Consider the following 17370-nt stretch of genomic DNA (forward strand, 5'->3'; position numbering starts at 1 on the left):
CTAATAAATATGCTGTCTGGATATCAAGCATAGTATCTAGACATTTGTATACCTTCAGGGTATCCAGAGCAGCTAGGGCAGCTTCAAGAGCAGGTATAGCTTCAGCCAGTTCAGCTTCACATTCATCTTTCAATGCCTGAGCCTTTGCAGCCTGTTCATTGGCAACAGCTTCATCAGCTTTTACTACTTTACTTGTGGCTTCTACTTCAGCCGACTCTTTCTCAATAACTATCATCATCTTTGAGTTTTCCTCAGCAGAAACTACAAGCTGTGGCTGTAGTTCTTCTAATTCTTTCTGCATGTCTGCAACCTATACAAAAAAAATAGAGTCAAACAGAAGAAAATGTTCTTGTAACTTTAATAAAAAGTAAAGTACTGGTGTGCAAATAGTCAAGTACGGTTAATAAATTCTAGTTCATGTATATACAACCAATCCCTTTTAATAGCTCAGGCAATGGCAGAATTTTTTGAATATCAAAATATGCCATATCCTTTTTGCTTTCTGTTTCAACTTTGTATAGCTGAGTCTTGGTAGGCTAAATGCCTACATTTTGAACATAAATTCTCAACACAGTTAAGAATGTAGTCTGACAAGTAAAGAAATTTAATGCAGAGTGGATAGTAGGACCTTTAAATTTCTCTATAAGCTTACATAACAAAAGCAGATGAAGGTTGTGTGGGTTGCATTTTTTTTGCATACCATACAATATACTAAAACAACACATACCTGTGATGCAGCAAAAGCAAGTTTCTCCAGACCCACTACATATCTCCTCTTAGCCTTGGAGATTTCATCTTGTTTTGACTGCAATAGATTCTTGAATGAGTAAATCAATTCCAAGTAGGATGTTGGAGTGACATAGTTATGTCTGCCCAGGTCATTCAAAAACTTAGTTGACAGTGTCATGGTACTCTGATGAAAGTATTTGACAATCATTACAGATTCTTTCCTATCATGGTCAGATAGTTCCGTGTTCTCCAAGAATTTGTTTGCGACTCTCTCTAAAGCATCGTCAGGCCAAGACTACAAAATGGATTACATGCTTGTATTTAAGAGTTAGATTAAAATCTATTCATCCTAATCAAAATATATCAAAAAGAGGCATTATAATAACATTTCTTACAGTATTGGTCAGTTATAATATACAGGAATAAACCTGAAAAGGGATTTGTTTGTATGTGGTTAAAAATGTCTTTGTCAATATCAATAACATATAACAGAGATACTGCACATATTGGACCTAATTTGTTAGGAATGTGTTTTAGGAATATTTAGACATTGATCGTAAACAATGATCTCCTATCTAGTAACTTGTTGACTTGTGAACATTTGTGCATTCTTTGAATACTGTATAGTGAGAAATATTTGTTTATCTTATTGGTTTGTCTAAAGATGCCAAATTGATTTCCACAAAATATTGATTCTGGGCTTCAGTACTCAGTGCATCAATTACCATAGTATATCTTTAAGCCTCAAAATTGCCAAATTTTACACCTTTCATACAGTATATACATCTAATTTCATTCCAAAAGAATAGGATTTACAAAGCTCTAAAGTGGGATTTCTTTTTCTTTACAAAGATATTTTCCATAATTCTAGTCATTATTGTGATATGTAGTTGTGTCTAGTTTTCGACAATACAACTTTCATATTTCCTCACCTGGAACCAGTCAATGGTACAACAGTTGATCAATGAAGGAAACTGTCTCAGTCTATTACGGAAGGCATCTCCAATAGGACTGAAGGCAATTATGATATGTAAATTCTCTCTGATACGGTTCACAAAGAAAGCAAACAATGCCAGGGGACTGAAGTCTGCCATTTTGTCTCCAGCCTGTGCAATTGGTCTAACAGTCTCCATGATCTCTGCTTTCTCATCAGGTGGGAACAGATTTGGAACTTCCCCAGTGTTCAGTAAATTGTCAATGTCCTCCAGGAAGGACTCCTCTTTGATCTGAGTGTCTGTTACAAGGAATACAGTAGTCTTACCACTGGCACCACAACCTTTCAACACTGACTTGATGTCCTCTCTCCACTCAGTTTTTCCATAGTTTTTGGAGATTTCTGGTTGAAACATTTCATATCCTGCCATGGCTGTGGCTAGCTTTGTTAGAGATTGACGCCCACTACCGCCAACACCAACCAGTAGGGCATTACCTCCAGGAATTCTCAGGACACGACAGATTCGGGAAAGATGTTCAAGTACATATCTGTGAAAGAAAGACAAAATATGTATTCATAGTACTGCAAACTGGAACTTTAGTTAACCAGTGACATTAATATTTACCAGTAAAAGGAACCATTGTCAATCAATATTTCCTACTGGTAACCATTTTCAGTTTAGGTAAGTAAATCAAGCAATCGATAACCAGTTTGTATCATTGGTGTAGACTGCCTACCAACAGTTGAAACAATGAAATATTTTACTAAGTACTAATTTGTTAACTCTGAAGTCAGTTTGTATTAGTCAGTTCCACACTATTTAATGTATCTAATACTGAAGAGAAACATAAAGAATGTCATAACTTCTAATCAATATTGTACATCAAAAGATTTTTTTGCCGAAAAAAATTAAAAATGTAGATGTTACCTGAAGATGACAAGGTTCATTCCAGTTTTATGTGTATTGTTATACTCCTCAAGACATTGTTCTACAATGGTGTACATATTGTCCATTGATTTGACCTCATCGTAGACACGCTCCTCCTGTTCAGCATCAGGGTTCATGTAGTCACCAAACATCAAACTTCTCAAATCATCCTCTTTAACCTAGGGAATGAGATAAATTGTGTATATAATATGTAAGACAACATAAAAACTAAAAAATTGTTCTTATAAAATTATAAAATCATCAAAAAAGAAATAAAAACTAAGGTATTACTATTTAGAAAAAAAATAGTAATAAGAACCATCAGTACATCAAGACAATATAGGTTTCACTGTAGCTGATCATTTGAAAAGCAAACAATAAAGGAAAGATTTCACTTTTACATTATACATTTTAACTGTTCACAATGATTTACTGTTTCAAGCTCAATAGGAATATAAAATCCTGATGAATAAAATGGACAGTGCAAATTCAAAAATATGAAAATTCATGCATTCTGATATGAAATGATCAAACAGTGAAAAAACTATAAAATAAAAAAAAACTTTATGAAACAATGCTTGAGTTTTTCTTAAATTCGAGTACAAGTAAATCTCAAGATACAGGTATATAGAAACATCATATGTGAGCAATAACTAGTATGACCAACTTCTCCCAAAGGAGAAGTCCACTCTTTTTTTAATTTTAACATGTTTCCAGTGGTTTGTATTAACAAAGATCTTTGTATAATATGAACCATGTACACAAACTTAGTAAGCAATTCTAAAATAATCTGATGACACAACATTCAATATCAGAAAAAAAAACTTGATCTAAATTGTTGTCGAACTTGTCATAAATTAAAAGATCAAAGATATAAATAAGAAAGGGAAATCATTTTCAAACTGAAAAAAAAAATGAACATGATGTGTAACTTGAATGCTTTTCTCACCTCTAAATCACCACACTGTTTTATAGGAAATTACAGATCAATTATTTTAAGTTTAAAAAAAAAAACCATGACAAATTAAATCCTGCTACATGTACATCAAAAACCCAATTTCTTGTTCTACTTTGCATAATTATCTTATTCATAAAGCTAAAATGAAAACATGGGCACCATTTTTTTTCAAGCCACAGATATAATATCTAATTGACTTGAAGACAACAAAGTATTACAGTTGAGATATTACAAGAATCTAATGACTTTTGAAACAGAAAATTGACAGTCTAGATAGACAAGATCAGAACACATATAGACAGTCTAGATAGACAAGATCAGAACATATAGACAGTCTAGATAGACAAGATCAGAACATATATAGACAGTCTAGATAGACAAGATCAGAACATATAGACAGTCTAGATAGACAAGATCAGAACATATAGACAGTCTAGATAGACAAGATCAGAACACATATAGACAGTCTAGATAGACAAGATCAGAACATATAGACAGTCTAGACCATTGGAAAATCTTGTCAGTTTAAGAAAGTTAGAAGGAATTTGTATAACAGAGGACATGACACTCTATTAGACAACAATTTTGTAACAACATATTCCTGTTTTGTGAAATGAATTTAGGCTTAAAATAAGAAACAAAGCTACTAATATTTGCTTTCAAAAGTTTCATTCATTAATATCCAAGTTTTATAACCACACAGAACAAATGAATGACATGATTTCTTTTTGTAACAGATGGAAAATATTTCAAGCTCCAGTTGCTTCCTTTGCTTGCATTATGAAACAAACTAGTTTGTAAATCTTCCATTAAAAATGAAGTGCTATATAGCCTGAGAAATTATTTAACTCTAAGCATATTCTCAACTTCAATTACAAAGAAATGTGAAAGAGCTTTCATTTACATGAACTAGAAAGAAAGACACACAGTACTAAATATCTACAACAATATTCTAGCAGTCACTTTAATGTCTAGTACCTTTCCAGGAGGACCCTGTTAAATCAGTAATACTCGAGTTATTTCTAATTTCATACTGGTCTCAATGTGCTGATTGAAGACTTTATTCATAAAATCATACTTTAATTGTTAAATCAGAGTATGAACAAGAAGGATTTTGCTTTTTAAGTGAAACAAGGTCAGGTCTGTATTTCCTTCTCAACTTAAAGTATATTTTAAAAGTTTCTCAAACTTTAACACACCTTTTTTCATAGTAATAAAAAAAAGATGATTTTAAAGATGTTGTTATAAATAAAAAAAAATGATGCTCTAGTATCGATTGAAAAACTGTTTTCATTTTTTAACTGAAATACTGAAATTAGCAAATAATTTTACCTTTCCTTCTCCTGTGCCACCACCAGCAAGGTGTTCAAACAAGCTGTCAAAACTTTCCTTGAAAAAGTCTTTGACAGCATTCTGTGTTGTCCTGTAAATAATTTAAAAAAGAGACTTGTTGTGTATTGCAATTGAGTTAATAAAATCACTACAATGTTGTTAAAGTCATCTAATTCAATTTTTTTTTGGCCTCCCATTCCTGAGCACGGTTATTCTAAGATGAAATATATGAAATAACGTAATGTCATTACACATATTTCATACTGTAGAAATTTAAAGTTTAAAGGTGCACAAATTTGATAGAAGTTTACTAAACTTACTTGAATAGCCAGGATCTGTCAGCATCATCTGTGAGACGGTCATAGAACACTCTCATTACTTCATGCACCCATAGTCTGTAAAATACAAAATCAAATTTATTGGCATAAAAAAACTTATCCCCAAAACAACATGTATGAACATGTATTTTAAGGAGTAGCAAGTAGGTTGAGTTTAATTTAATTTCTAAATGACAAAAAAAAGTGATTTAAAAAGAAAAAGAGTGGAAGTGAAAATATTTTCATTGTAAAACTGAACAAACCAAAATAAGCACCTCATCATGACTTTCTTGTTCTGAACTTCATTTTTCTTGATAAGGCAGACACCAAGGATGACTCTGGAGAAATCTCTCAAGTTAAACACATAATGAGATTTGGCTGGAGTAGGCAGCAGGTTAGCCATGGCCTGTTTGTACATGTCATTGGTGGCTTGTACAATTTGGTTTCCTAACGCCAGGAAATCTCCTGAAAACTCTGCTCCCTGAAAGTTGATAATAGTGTTGAAGAATTACCGATCAATTACATTTTGTTTTACTGACTTTTTAAGCAAATAAATGAAAAATATTACCTTACACTATATCTATTACATGCACAACTAATTTAAACAAACCACATCTAAAAATAAAAACTAAAAATGTATCTATTTAAATTAAATCTGCAGTTTTTATCACTTACTCTGAGATAAGTTGTAATATGCAGTTTTTATCACTTACTCTGAGATAAGTTGTGATGAGGATAGAGAAAATCTTGACCATGGTTTCTTCACTGAAGGAATTAATTCCAATGATGTTAAAATGTCTCATAAATCTGAGTGTGACATCATTTCTGCCACCTCCAGGGGGTCCCATAGCACAGATCAGCTGGACATCTTGTAGGCGGAGCTTAGAGGTGTCCTTCAAGTCGTACCTAAAAACAGAAATATATCATTTTATTAGTGGTTTCAAGTACATCTGAGTACATTCTTTGAAATTCAAGACAAATTATATGGATTTAATAGAAATAAAATTTTGAATATGATGCTATGATAACCACAAGAAAAATAGCTTGTTGATATTTTGTATTTCAGGGAAAGTGCCTCAATAATGTTGAATTTTATGGATCTAAATTCAAGGTCTACTTGAGATTATCAGCAATGATTATAGAGCTGAAAAAATTGATACGGCAATATGTGCTAAAAAAAATTATCGAGTGAAGTGCCACTAGACTTGTGAATTTACTGTACTGAAGTTTTAAAGTAATACCCTACCAGTATCCATGATCCTGAAACTGTCTCAGTAATTCTATTGGAGGTTGTGCACCATACACTTCCTTGGCGGGCATGTTCAGATCATCTACAAAGATGACACATTTCTTGCCCATTTGAGGTCCAAATACTCCCTTTCTTCTCTTGTCCAATCTTGACATGATAATGTTCTGAAAATATTATGGCATAATTTTTTTTTATAAGACTTTGAAAGAAATCATTGTAACTTAATATTATCTAAACTACCGGCATGTTTTTTTACTAGAGAACAAAACTGCCAATAGAATGTTAAAACACAGGATGTTTCTATAATTTATTTTTGCCTTAAGTACATTCATGTCACAAGAAAAATGTCAAAATACTTGATGTATCTAAAATGCTTTAGGTGAAAAGTGTGATGGACATTTTAATGTGATCATCATCATGTCCAACAACACCGAGATAGGAGAAAAAAAACAATACCTGTGTCTGGTTAGCACTTGTTTGTGCAGAGAAGTTGACAAAATTAGGCAGGTATTTGTCCTTAGATAGACCATTCATCAATTTATCCTGTACATACACTGATTTACCAGTTCCAGTGGGTCCAACAAATAAGATAGGTCTGAAAAGTAGGACAACAAAAAGTTACTTGTCAACAAATTATCTATGTTATAAATACATTCCATCTTGTTTCTTAATCGAGGTATTTACAACTGAAGCATATATTAACCATAATGAAAGTAAAATACCAAAGAGTAATAGTGCTTAGAATATCTTAGATTTTAGAAATAATGAAAGTCTGTACCCAAATTATCAAAGAGAGAACCTACCTTCCGTTTTCTATACAGAGATCCATTAGGAAGGTATATCTAGCTGTATCCATAGTGGGTACCAACATTTCTCTGATCTTCTTTGCTTTTATCTCCTGACCTTTGATCAATTCATTCCAGTGTTTCCATGCACCACGGTTCTTGAACTAAAAACAGAATTCATCAATTTTTCCTCTATTTCTGGGAAAACTACAAGTGGCTGAGAACAATATCAACATTCTTCTCTTATCAATTATCCTCAGAGGAAACAATATGTTTTATTGATGTAATCTTTCCTGAAACCTTGACCTTTTTTCTTTGTTAAGCATCCCCCGTCTTGATCCTCGATGGTTTAGTTCATGGAAAAAGGGTGTAACTCTTGTTTGTTTTTATTAGTTTATGCAGCTTGTAGTCCCCAGTTATTCCAATGTACATCAATGATTTGATAGTTTGTAGTTAATAAATAGGTATCATAGCATTTGTGTTTCATTTTATATATCTGATAAGAAAGAGGTACGGGGAAATGTGGATGATTCTTAATTCATACAGAAGTATATTTACCAAGAATAAGGACCCTGACTTCGACACCACAGTGCAATAAACTACAAAGTTTATTGCGCTGTTGTGAAGATTTATACATGTATATATTAGACACCTTGATTATTCCCGTCTTGCGTTCTTTATGAGGTATCAATTTATTGCCTAAGGCATCTTCAGAATGGAAAGGAAAATAAATAAGGCATTGTATAAGATAACAACCACTTACTTCATAGAAGACTTCATATACATTTTGGTTGTCAGGCATTGGTACATCAAACTTGGTTCCTATAGCTTTAGGCATAGGGAACTCCTCCATCTTGCCCGAGATAAGCTCTTTGTAGAAGGCATCAAACTTAGTTCTACCTTCATTGTCTACACATGCAGCAATACTCCAGGGAATAGAGAACAAGATGGCAGACTGAAATGAAATAATAAATGATTGTCATATCTACACTATAAGTTATGATTTCTTAATTCTTTTTTCCACGAAAGACACGAGGTAAAATCTTTTAGTGTTTAGCTTTTGCCCTATATTGACAGAATCTATATCAACAGAAATAAAATTACATAAAAAAAAATAACTCAATTTAGAGTGTACTATGATCTAACATATATGGTCTATAATACAAATATTGTGAACAACAGAAACTTTTTAATTTAAAACAAAAGACAAAGCTTTGTATAAAAGTCTAGATTTTCTTAGCGTCAATTTATAACGTAACTTACCACAGCATATATCTTGAGATTTTTGTTGTCATGGGCATCTTCTGCATGGACATGCTCATGTAATAACATGTCAAACAAGTACATCAAAGATCTGACTTGGTTACCATAGCGACCAGCTACATACTCCTACAAAAGGAAGAAAATTAAATGGGAGGTGTAAAATAAATGTTATAAATATCATTATTCAATGTTAAGATCACAAGATAATGTGTTTTAAATTACTGGAATATCTAACTGATAAATACAAATAATATATAAATAAGAAATTGAATATGAATTAATAGTAATTACGATGATATAAGTGATGAAAAGACAACAAAAAATGTTGGTTTGAAGTCTATATATAGTATAAGTGAAATTGACATTTCATCAGAATACTATGTACATGACAAAAAGTGTACAGGATGGATTGTATGTGATACTTTAAAGAGGAATTATTATTGGGGGTTATAATTATTTTAAAAGAAAAAAAAATATATATATAGAATATCCAATGGGTTTTCCATATCATATCCCATTACAACCCTGAGAGATAATAACACCAGAGCTGTTTTTTTGTATATCATATGTTTCAACATCTAAACTGTGAAACATATTTTAATGTCAAACAAGGGACATCAATCATTTAGGATGTGTTTTGGATTTTTCCTTAATATTAACTTTGGCCTTAAAAACAAATTCAATAAACCCATACTTTCCACTTAACAAGATAATTTTTAAAGGAGATCCTTTTATTGGTTAATTTTAACCAAACGTGAAAACTCAAATTCTGGTTCAATTTAAATAAACAGACATTGAAATGAAAAGAAATAACAATATCCAATAGTACATCAAATCATTGCAGTGTGATACTGTGTGAAAAAGTGTTACAATGTAAAATATAAATTTACCATATCATCCTTTTGTTTATAACAGAAATAATTAGTTGTTTAGACATATAGCATATAGCAGAATGTTACCTTATACAAATTTTGAAGGAAAAAATTAAAAAATGAAAACTGAAAGTTGAGGACTACAAAAACATTTACTATTATTTCAACATTTTAGGACATTTAATGTTCATGTCCTCCATATTGTTAATTAGATACTTAATGAATGACTAGGGTTGTAATGATGGAAGACTTCTGAATGAGAAAAATAGTAACTACTTAACCACTTTACCTTTGTACTTTTTCTGACAAATTCAAGACATGGGTCAACAAGCCATTCAAACATATTTTCTACAACATCCAAGGCTTCTTTTGCCAGTGCTTCAGGCATTACATTTAACCAAGACTTAAAGATAGGTCTCCAACCCAGAGATGATGGTTCCAAGTAGATCATACCACATCTGCTCACTGTGGCAGGCTGTAATGAAATAAGAACTAAAACTGGGATATTGTTCTATATAAATATGCTGCTTGTTTTTTTTTCTCGAAAATATGGTGATTATTTTTATTAATTAACACACAGCACAATATAATAGTTCAACACCATGCATGCCTAATATGGAAATCTCATCAAATAATAAGTCTTTCAATATTACCAAAATCTTTTGTGTAGTCACAGTTTTGACAAATTCAACTACAGATTAAATACTTACAGAAGCCTGTGACAAATCCATGGTCTCAAAGATCAAACTCATTGGATTGGACAGCTGAATAATTTCTCCACTCATCAGACAAAGTTTCTTATTGTCATCTAATACAGTGTTCATGTTTTCAATCCACAAAGCATCAATAGGCCCATCAAATATTACCCATTTACGATCTGGTGTGTCATTAGAAGAGAATTCTCTGAATGTGTTAGCAACAACACCATCTGTCCATTCGTGAGACACAGGATCAAACATACCAAACAGCTGACCCATAGTGATGGATTTAGGGTTTATTATTCTGTACATGACCTTTTCAAAATCTTGGTCATGACCCTGTTCATTCAGCAAGGTCATTCCTTCACATAAAGTTTCCAGTACCATGGTCTTACCACCAAATGGTTCACCCACCAACATAAAACTGCAAAAAAAAAGAAAGTAAACATTAAATAATGACTGCATTTAAAATTTCTCTGAACAAAACTTTGTAATTAATTTTATTACAACACCTACATGTATGCAAGTACTTTATACTGAAGGATAAAGTTAACATTTGCTTTTCATTATACAATGAGCCCATAATCTTGATTCGTGAAAGATATTGCAAGTGTTTTTAATGTAGGAAAACCTTATCAAGTATATGCATAGCACACTGCCTTTGCATGATATTCCTCCATTTTTTAATGTGTTGATGTACAAACATTACTTCAACACAATGATAATACCTTCTTGATACTTATGCATACATATTTCTAAAAATAAAATTCAAAATATCAGCTGTATACATCCTATACTCTATAGTTACACATACCCGTGTCTGACAATCATCATTTCATATGTCTGAATAATCTTTTCTCTGAAGAAATCAACAAATTGTAGGTTCTTCTTTTGACATATTGTTTCCATGGCTTCCAGGAAGAGTTTGTAGTCAGCTTCTGGCAGAGTGACACCAGGGAACAAATCTGATGTGATACCATTAAAGAGTGGAATATCATGGGACAAGAATTTGGGTAAGTTGACATCAATGATAGATCTCAGTAGCTGAAAAAGTACACAAATATCTATCAAGTGATGCTTCTAGTAGAAATTACCATTGTAACAAGAGAAGTATTATAAACTTATTCACTATGTTGATTAATAATATTTTGTATTTTCATACAATACAAGGTTGACAAAAAAATTATTATAGAATCAATTTACCTGATATATCTTGCAATAATACCTGCTCCACCCTATGAGCAGCTTAATTTGTTAGGTGTTTGTTATGAGTTTTGTTATTACACTGACTAATAATTAAACTGAACCAATATATTGTACCTCTGCAAAATGAAATTTTTCCTTACCAGAATGTCTTCATCCTCATCTGGGAACTTGAGTTTGAGATTACCAGCTGCAGACAACACAGCTTTTACTGCTCTCATTCCATAATCATAGTGAAACTGTGATGACAGCTGTTCAGAGCACAGTCTATATACTGTCACAATTTTAACAGATAAATTTCTAGCATTCTGGAACCCAAAGGAGTACAGGGAGATTTCAGCAATCATAGCATAATCTGGTACCATCATAGCAACAGTTCTGAACAAGACTTTGAGATTATCAGGAAGTTCTGATCGCCCAGCATAACCTGGGTTCATTGTAATACAGACATAGCAGTTGGGATTCAGATCCAGTTCCGTTCCTTCAAAAATGAATCTGTCTAAATGAGCTTGAACAGCTCTGATAATACACAGAATCTGAAATAACAATACAATAAGTAAACAGCTCTGATAATACACAGAATCTGAAATAACAATACAACAGACCTGCATAATCATTATTCCTTCACCATTTGTAAAATCTAGTTGAGAATTTTAAAAACATAGATTATATTCTGATAAAAACATATCATTTGCATTTAGAATCTTTTATTTTAACATAATAAACTTTCTCTTTAGCAAAGTTGATATTTAAAGATATGAAAACATTCCTTAGTTTACCTGCTGAGCAATGACAGATAATACTTCTAAGTCAATTCTGTTGAATTCATCAAAACAAGCCCAAGCACCTGCTGAGGCTAATCCCTTAAACATCTGAAATGGATTAAAAAAATACAATGTAATTAATATAGAAAGAGCATATAAGAAAACCAAAACAAACAAATTGCCCTAAATTACCAAATGAGTTTCAAAGCTTTTCTGAGTGGAAGAAAACTCACAAGATTTCTATGGCATATATAAGACGCTATTTAATTAAGTACAGATAAAAAATTCTTTCACACTAGGTTTTGCTATCAAAATAAAATTTCTTCTTGACTTACTTTTCCCATAGCCAAGTAATCTAAACCATCAGAACAGTTAAACACAACACACTGTACAGCCAAAGCCTTGGCCAAATCTTTGACAGTCTCTGTTTTACCAGTTCCTGCAGGTCCCTCAGGAGCTCCGTTTAGATTTAAGTGGAAAGCACCAACCAGGGTACGATAACATCTGTCCGTCAAGGGTGTGATGACAAGACGTGGAGTGTTTCCGAGGTACTCGTAGGCATACTTGACAGTAGCATTAGTCATCCTGACTCTCATGTTCTCCTCTTCCCAGTAGTATCTCAACTGAGCCAGCCAGTTAAAGTCATTCTCAGAGGACACACCTAGTATGGTAACAATGTAAAATTTAATTCAAGGTAATTTTCAAGACAAGAATTTCATATAACTTTACTCAGGGAATAAGCTTTATAAATTACTTAAAACTAACTAATGTGAAATAACTTCTACAGGACTGATAGTCTTAACATGATTGTAAGGGGGAACCTATCCCTAAAATTTTCATAATAATATACGACACCTCTTTTTGAACACAATTACTATATAATAACACAAAATGTACTTCAGAATCTTACCTTTGTCTGCCATTTCTAAAACACAATCTCTGGCGTGTACATCAAGTACTACCAAGGCTCCAAGAGTTGTTCTGATTTGTTTTGACAGTTTTCCTCGAACCAGTATGACAATATCTTGGATTTGTGCATTCAGTTTCTCTACATAGTCTGTCAGACCCTGAGGTCCACCTCTAATAGCTTCATGGACTTCTTTGGTCCAATAGGCCTGTGATACACAGAGGACAACCTGTCCAGGCCATTCTCTAACCCAGTCAATTCTAGGGTCAATCAGATAAGCCTGAAGTTCATTACAAAAATATTATTAACATTAAGAAAATGTTCAAGCTTAAAATAAAAAAGAACTACTGGATTAATCAATAAGAATACTTGTATACTTGAAACCCAAGTTACTGAAACTAAAACAAGAGATTCTACTGTCCTTTTTCCTAAACATACACATTTTTAACTTAAAAATCATGCTTGTTTACAATCAATCACTGTGTTTGTAACAGTCTTATGTGACACAGGCTCATGCTCTAACCATGTGAACCAGTGACCTGACAACAGCTTAGTTACTTACCCTTTTCATATTTCTTACAGTCTGTTATCAAAACATGTAAGTTAATCAAAATGCACCAATCAATGACAAATTTATTATTATTGTGAGATGTATGAATTGATAAGGCTATGTAAATCTTTCTGAATTAATTTAAGGTAGATTAAAACTGTTACTAGCTACAGAAATATATGACTTATTGTTAGTTCAATGATGTCCAAGGTCCTAGCTGTTCTATATATTTTAAATTCCTTATAATAAAAGTCTCTATAAAAAATAATAAAAATCCATTTTTACCCAATAAAGCATTTCCACAGCTAAAGAGTACTAACTACTAAAAGCATGCTCTTCTTACAACCTTAATTAAACCTTTTAAGTATAAATCTTACATCCATAGCTTTAGCGCAGACTTCTCTGATGGACATTAACATGATATCCTGTACTTGCAACAGCCACTTTTCTACAGCTCCTCTTGCTTCTGACGTTGATATTGATTGTGTTAATGTAACTTTCTCTCCTTCACTAGAGAACATGGCCAAGATGTCCAACTTAGAGTCAAATTCCAGTTTGGCAATGCCTTCAAAGCATTTTTTAAGATGAGGTTGTACTCTCAGGGGGTCTTTGGTCTCTGACAAGATTTCTAACATTTCATCATTAGACAAAAAGAAGAATCTAGGGAAATACAGACGTTTCTTCTCCAAGTAGGCATTCAATCCCTTCATAATCTTATCAAGCAGGCCATTGCTGTCTTGAAGTTTCTCCAGTAATCCTGCTAAACTAGTGGCTGCCAGGACCTGTAATACAGAAATATAAATACTGAAGGGTATTTCCAAAACAAAAATGCTCATTTTCTGCTGCAAAAGCACTTAGTAAGGAGGGTTGGACAAAAATAGGACTTTGTTACATATTTGTTTTTAGTTGTTTCATTTTAACCTCTAACCATGTTTTTAAGAAATATTGTTCAACCATTGTCTGAAACATATTATCAAGATATTATAACATGATTTGAAAAAAATATCATTTAAAATTCAAATTTAAAGATGTATTGGGTGATTATATAAACCTCCTTTCTGTAACATTTTACTTCCAGTTTGTTTACATTTCGCGACCTCTGTTCATATGAAAATCTTTCATTTTGTGGCCAGTTCTTATATATTGAAGCATGATACACATCCCATGGTCTGAAAATTATTTCTATGTAAAAATATGTGCATTATATACACCACAATACCGTAATGCAAAGATTTGCAAATGGTGATTAACCCTTTAGTTTTTCTACTTATGTTTTAGACTAGAAGTTAATCTGAACTTCAAATTTTCATTCAAATTCTTGAAGTAACAACCAACTGGTTTTAAACACAAACCTTTGGATCCCTCACTGTGTGTTTCATCACATCTTTCCAGTTCCTGTCAACAATCAAGAAGAGTCTACCTTCCTCCGGCATCTGTTGCATGATATCCTCAGAAGAGAAGATAGGTTCTAGATACAGCCACTGGGCCTGCACCTTCAACCATTCATCAATAGTGTCCTGGATTCTTAATAAGCGTTCCTCCCATTCCTATAAATAAACCCAGGAATTAACAATAGAGATCTATCAGATGCTTTAAAATTTTATGCTAATTCTCAAGCAAACCGTCTTTTTGTCTATTTTTTGTACAAATTCTTGATTTCAGTATGAAATGTTTATCAACCTACCCTTATTTCCTTGTCAAAAGGTTTGATAAATGGTGAGCCTCTCATGGTTTGTGTCTTGACAATTTGATCATCCAAGGTCGTCTGAATGTCATCAACAGCTGACAGAATACTGACACCTGTGTCTCTGTAGGAGGATAGATTGAAACTGATTCCCTCCCAGTCTTCCTTCATCTTTATCATAGCCTTCTCTAGAGAGAATTCCTGCAAAACAAACAATGATGAAAACAGGTGTAATATTTGGGTTGCCTCAAACTAGAAACTTCCTATTTTGGCAATTAAATCCATACAATTACTAATTTTGACAAGTATCAGTCTAAGAAAAGACAGGCACATGTTTTAATTTCAATATAAAAAAATCATGGAATACATATTACTTCAGAACTAATAGTTGTTCTCTAGGAAATGAAATCTTTCCATATGATGATGACAGTGTTAATATATAAAATGTTGAAATAAATACCATTTCAATTTAAAGTTAATAATAGCAATTAATCCATTATTTGTTGTTTTTTTTTAATTCTGATCAAGCAAAAAACATTATTGTTTTCACCTTGCTAGCACCAGCACTAATGCCTTCAAACATTTCCATGTGTTCACCAATATCTAACTTGAGTACTTTTCTCAGTGTAGTGCCAGAATCTGGTGTAAGGTCAAATCCAGCAGTATCTGACATCTTCTTCCAATGACGAGGCCTCATACCTTTGTTGCACATGATAGAGATCACAGGAATATTATCCTGAAAAAATATTATCAATTTTTTCATCATTTATATTAGATTTCTTAAATTTGCTTTATTTTAGAACCACAAGACAGTGTAGTTCAAATTGGAGTTGTAAAAGAAAGGCCTTTGTCATTACTGAAGTTCCTGTCTCCACAACAGCATTAAAATAAATGCATGACTAAAAGTTTGATTTATTAATTTGCAAAATAACGAGCATTTTATCATGTCAAGTTAATGTAGGGAAATGAAGCCTTCCTAACAATGTTTTTGATACGATGAGAAACAATCAGATTGATAGCAATGAACAAAAATCCTTTTAAGTACTATAGTACATGATCTTACCTTAAAATCTTTGGTCTGGTCCATGACAGAGTTACAGATGTTGAATCCCTGTGGCACTTGTAGTACCATATCCTGGTCCTCAGGGTTTACCTCACCATCTCCCTCTTCAGCTAAGCGTCTCCTCTTCTTCCTCTCTCTGTTTACTTCATCAACCTCCATCTGCATTTTCTTCAGTTTCTGGTTAAATACCTTCTGGATTTTGTATATTTCTCTGGAGAATTCATCTACTTCTCCATCTACATTCTCAGCATCAAGGTCCAAGAAAGCACCATCCATCCATCTGTAATTCAATAATCATAGTTGCATGTAATTTCTGTTTTTCATGTTTGTGGACGTGTGAAGATATTAATATTGTCTATCTTACCACTTTTTTAAAGAATCTCTTTTCAATGAATTATTTCTTTTCCTCTTATGACCAAAAATGCTGATTACTACAATAAAAGGAATTTATCTGGTTAATCTGATAATTTTTATATTCTATAATTAATCTGTTTTTTGTTGTTATGATATTCATTAAAAAGAATTGCAATACTTTGCATCAATCCATATTCTGTACAAAATTTAAAAAATGCAATACTAGAAAATTTACTTTTTCTCAGCTTTCTGCCACCTGAGTACAACATTGAACAATCTCTGGAATGGATCTACAGCAACGGTGATATCATTGACGTCAGGGTAAGTGGTGACTGGATATTTATATAGAGCCTCTTCTTTGTTTATCCATGTAATCTGTTCTTGAACATCCTGTAGACGTTTTTGTACAACCCTAACATCGCTGACATATTGCTGCATCATATCCATCTCACCATAGTCATTGAACTCATCCACCCTGGCCCGCAGTTTCTCCAGTTCTAACATAACCTTCTCTCTCTTCTCCAACAGCTGTTTCTCTCCACCTTGTTTAGATTTCTCCACAAGCTGTTTTTAAACAAAAAGATATTTGAAAACCCAAACATGAAATGTTACTATTTTTTCTACAATGTTTTAGTGTGACAGGAAGAGAAGTCCATATACAATTATCTCAGCTAATCATATTACATGTACTAAAAAACTGAAGTTGAAATAAAGAACACATGTTAAAAAAATCTCCTTATATTTATTTTTGTTCACTCTGTTTTTGTGCTTAAACCTCAG

At 32.6% G+C, this 17370-nt stretch overlaps 1 protein-coding gene across 9 annotated transcripts in view; it reads right to left on the reverse strand.

Annotated features, from left to right (window-relative positions):
* LOC148627584 (dynein axonemal heavy chain 12-like) overlaps positions 1 to 17370 on the reverse strand; it is a 42763-nt gene that overhangs the window by 15079 nt on the left and 10314 nt on the right. For 4 of the 9 annotated variants that reach the window (XM_088575452.1, XM_088575457.1, XM_088575427.1 and 1 more), the window contains exons 14-40: positions 16826 to 17154; positions 16237 to 16516; positions 15724 to 15909; positions 15174 to 15374; positions 14842 to 15036; positions 13867 to 14271; positions 12943 to 13219; positions 12368 to 12693; positions 12048 to 12140; positions 11412 to 11804; positions 10880 to 11109; positions 10078 to 10489; positions 9657 to 9842; positions 8496 to 8621; positions 7996 to 8187; positions 7251 to 7396; positions 6904 to 7042; positions 6445 to 6611; positions 5912 to 6104; positions 5474 to 5679; positions 5202 to 5276; positions 4882 to 4972; positions 4528 to 4542; positions 2592 to 2770; positions 1662 to 2211; positions 728 to 1024; positions 53 to 310 (exon numbers count right to left, since the gene is read on the reverse strand). In XM_088575452.1, the coding sequence (XP_088431578.1) occupies positions 53 to 310; positions 728 to 1024; positions 1662 to 2211; positions 2592 to 2770; positions 4528 to 4542; positions 4882 to 4972; positions 5202 to 5276; positions 5474 to 5679; positions 5912 to 6104; positions 6445 to 6611; positions 6904 to 7042; positions 7251 to 7396; positions 7996 to 8187; positions 8496 to 8621; positions 9657 to 9842; positions 10078 to 10489; positions 10880 to 11109; positions 11412 to 11804; positions 12048 to 12140; positions 12368 to 12693; positions 12943 to 13219; positions 13867 to 14271; positions 14842 to 15036; positions 15174 to 15374; positions 15724 to 15909; positions 16237 to 16516; positions 16826 to 17154 (6147 nt within the window). Of the gene's footprint in view, positions 1 to 52; positions 311 to 727; positions 1025 to 1661; positions 2212 to 2591; positions 2771 to 3540; positions 3556 to 4527; positions 4543 to 4881; positions 4973 to 5201; positions 5277 to 5473; positions 5680 to 5911; positions 6105 to 6444; positions 6612 to 6903; positions 7043 to 7250; positions 7397 to 7995; positions 8188 to 8495; positions 8622 to 9656; positions 9843 to 10077; positions 10490 to 10879; positions 11110 to 11411; positions 11805 to 12047; positions 12141 to 12367; positions 12694 to 12942; positions 13220 to 13866; positions 14272 to 14841; positions 15037 to 15173; positions 15375 to 15723; positions 15910 to 16236; positions 16517 to 16825; positions 17155 to 17370 lie in introns of all 9 variants that reach the window. The other 5 variants (XM_088575464.1, XM_088575436.1, XM_088575444.1 and 2 more) reach the window with 2 other exon arrangements.

This window comes from Perna viridis, chromosome 1 (genome assembly GCF_037379345.1).
Source record: "Perna viridis isolate PV_CMFRI_1.1 ecotype Kerala chromosome 1, ASM3737934v1, whole genome shotgun sequence".
Taxonomy (NCBI): Eukaryota; Metazoa; Mollusca; class Bivalvia; order Mytilida; family Mytilidae; genus Perna; species Perna viridis.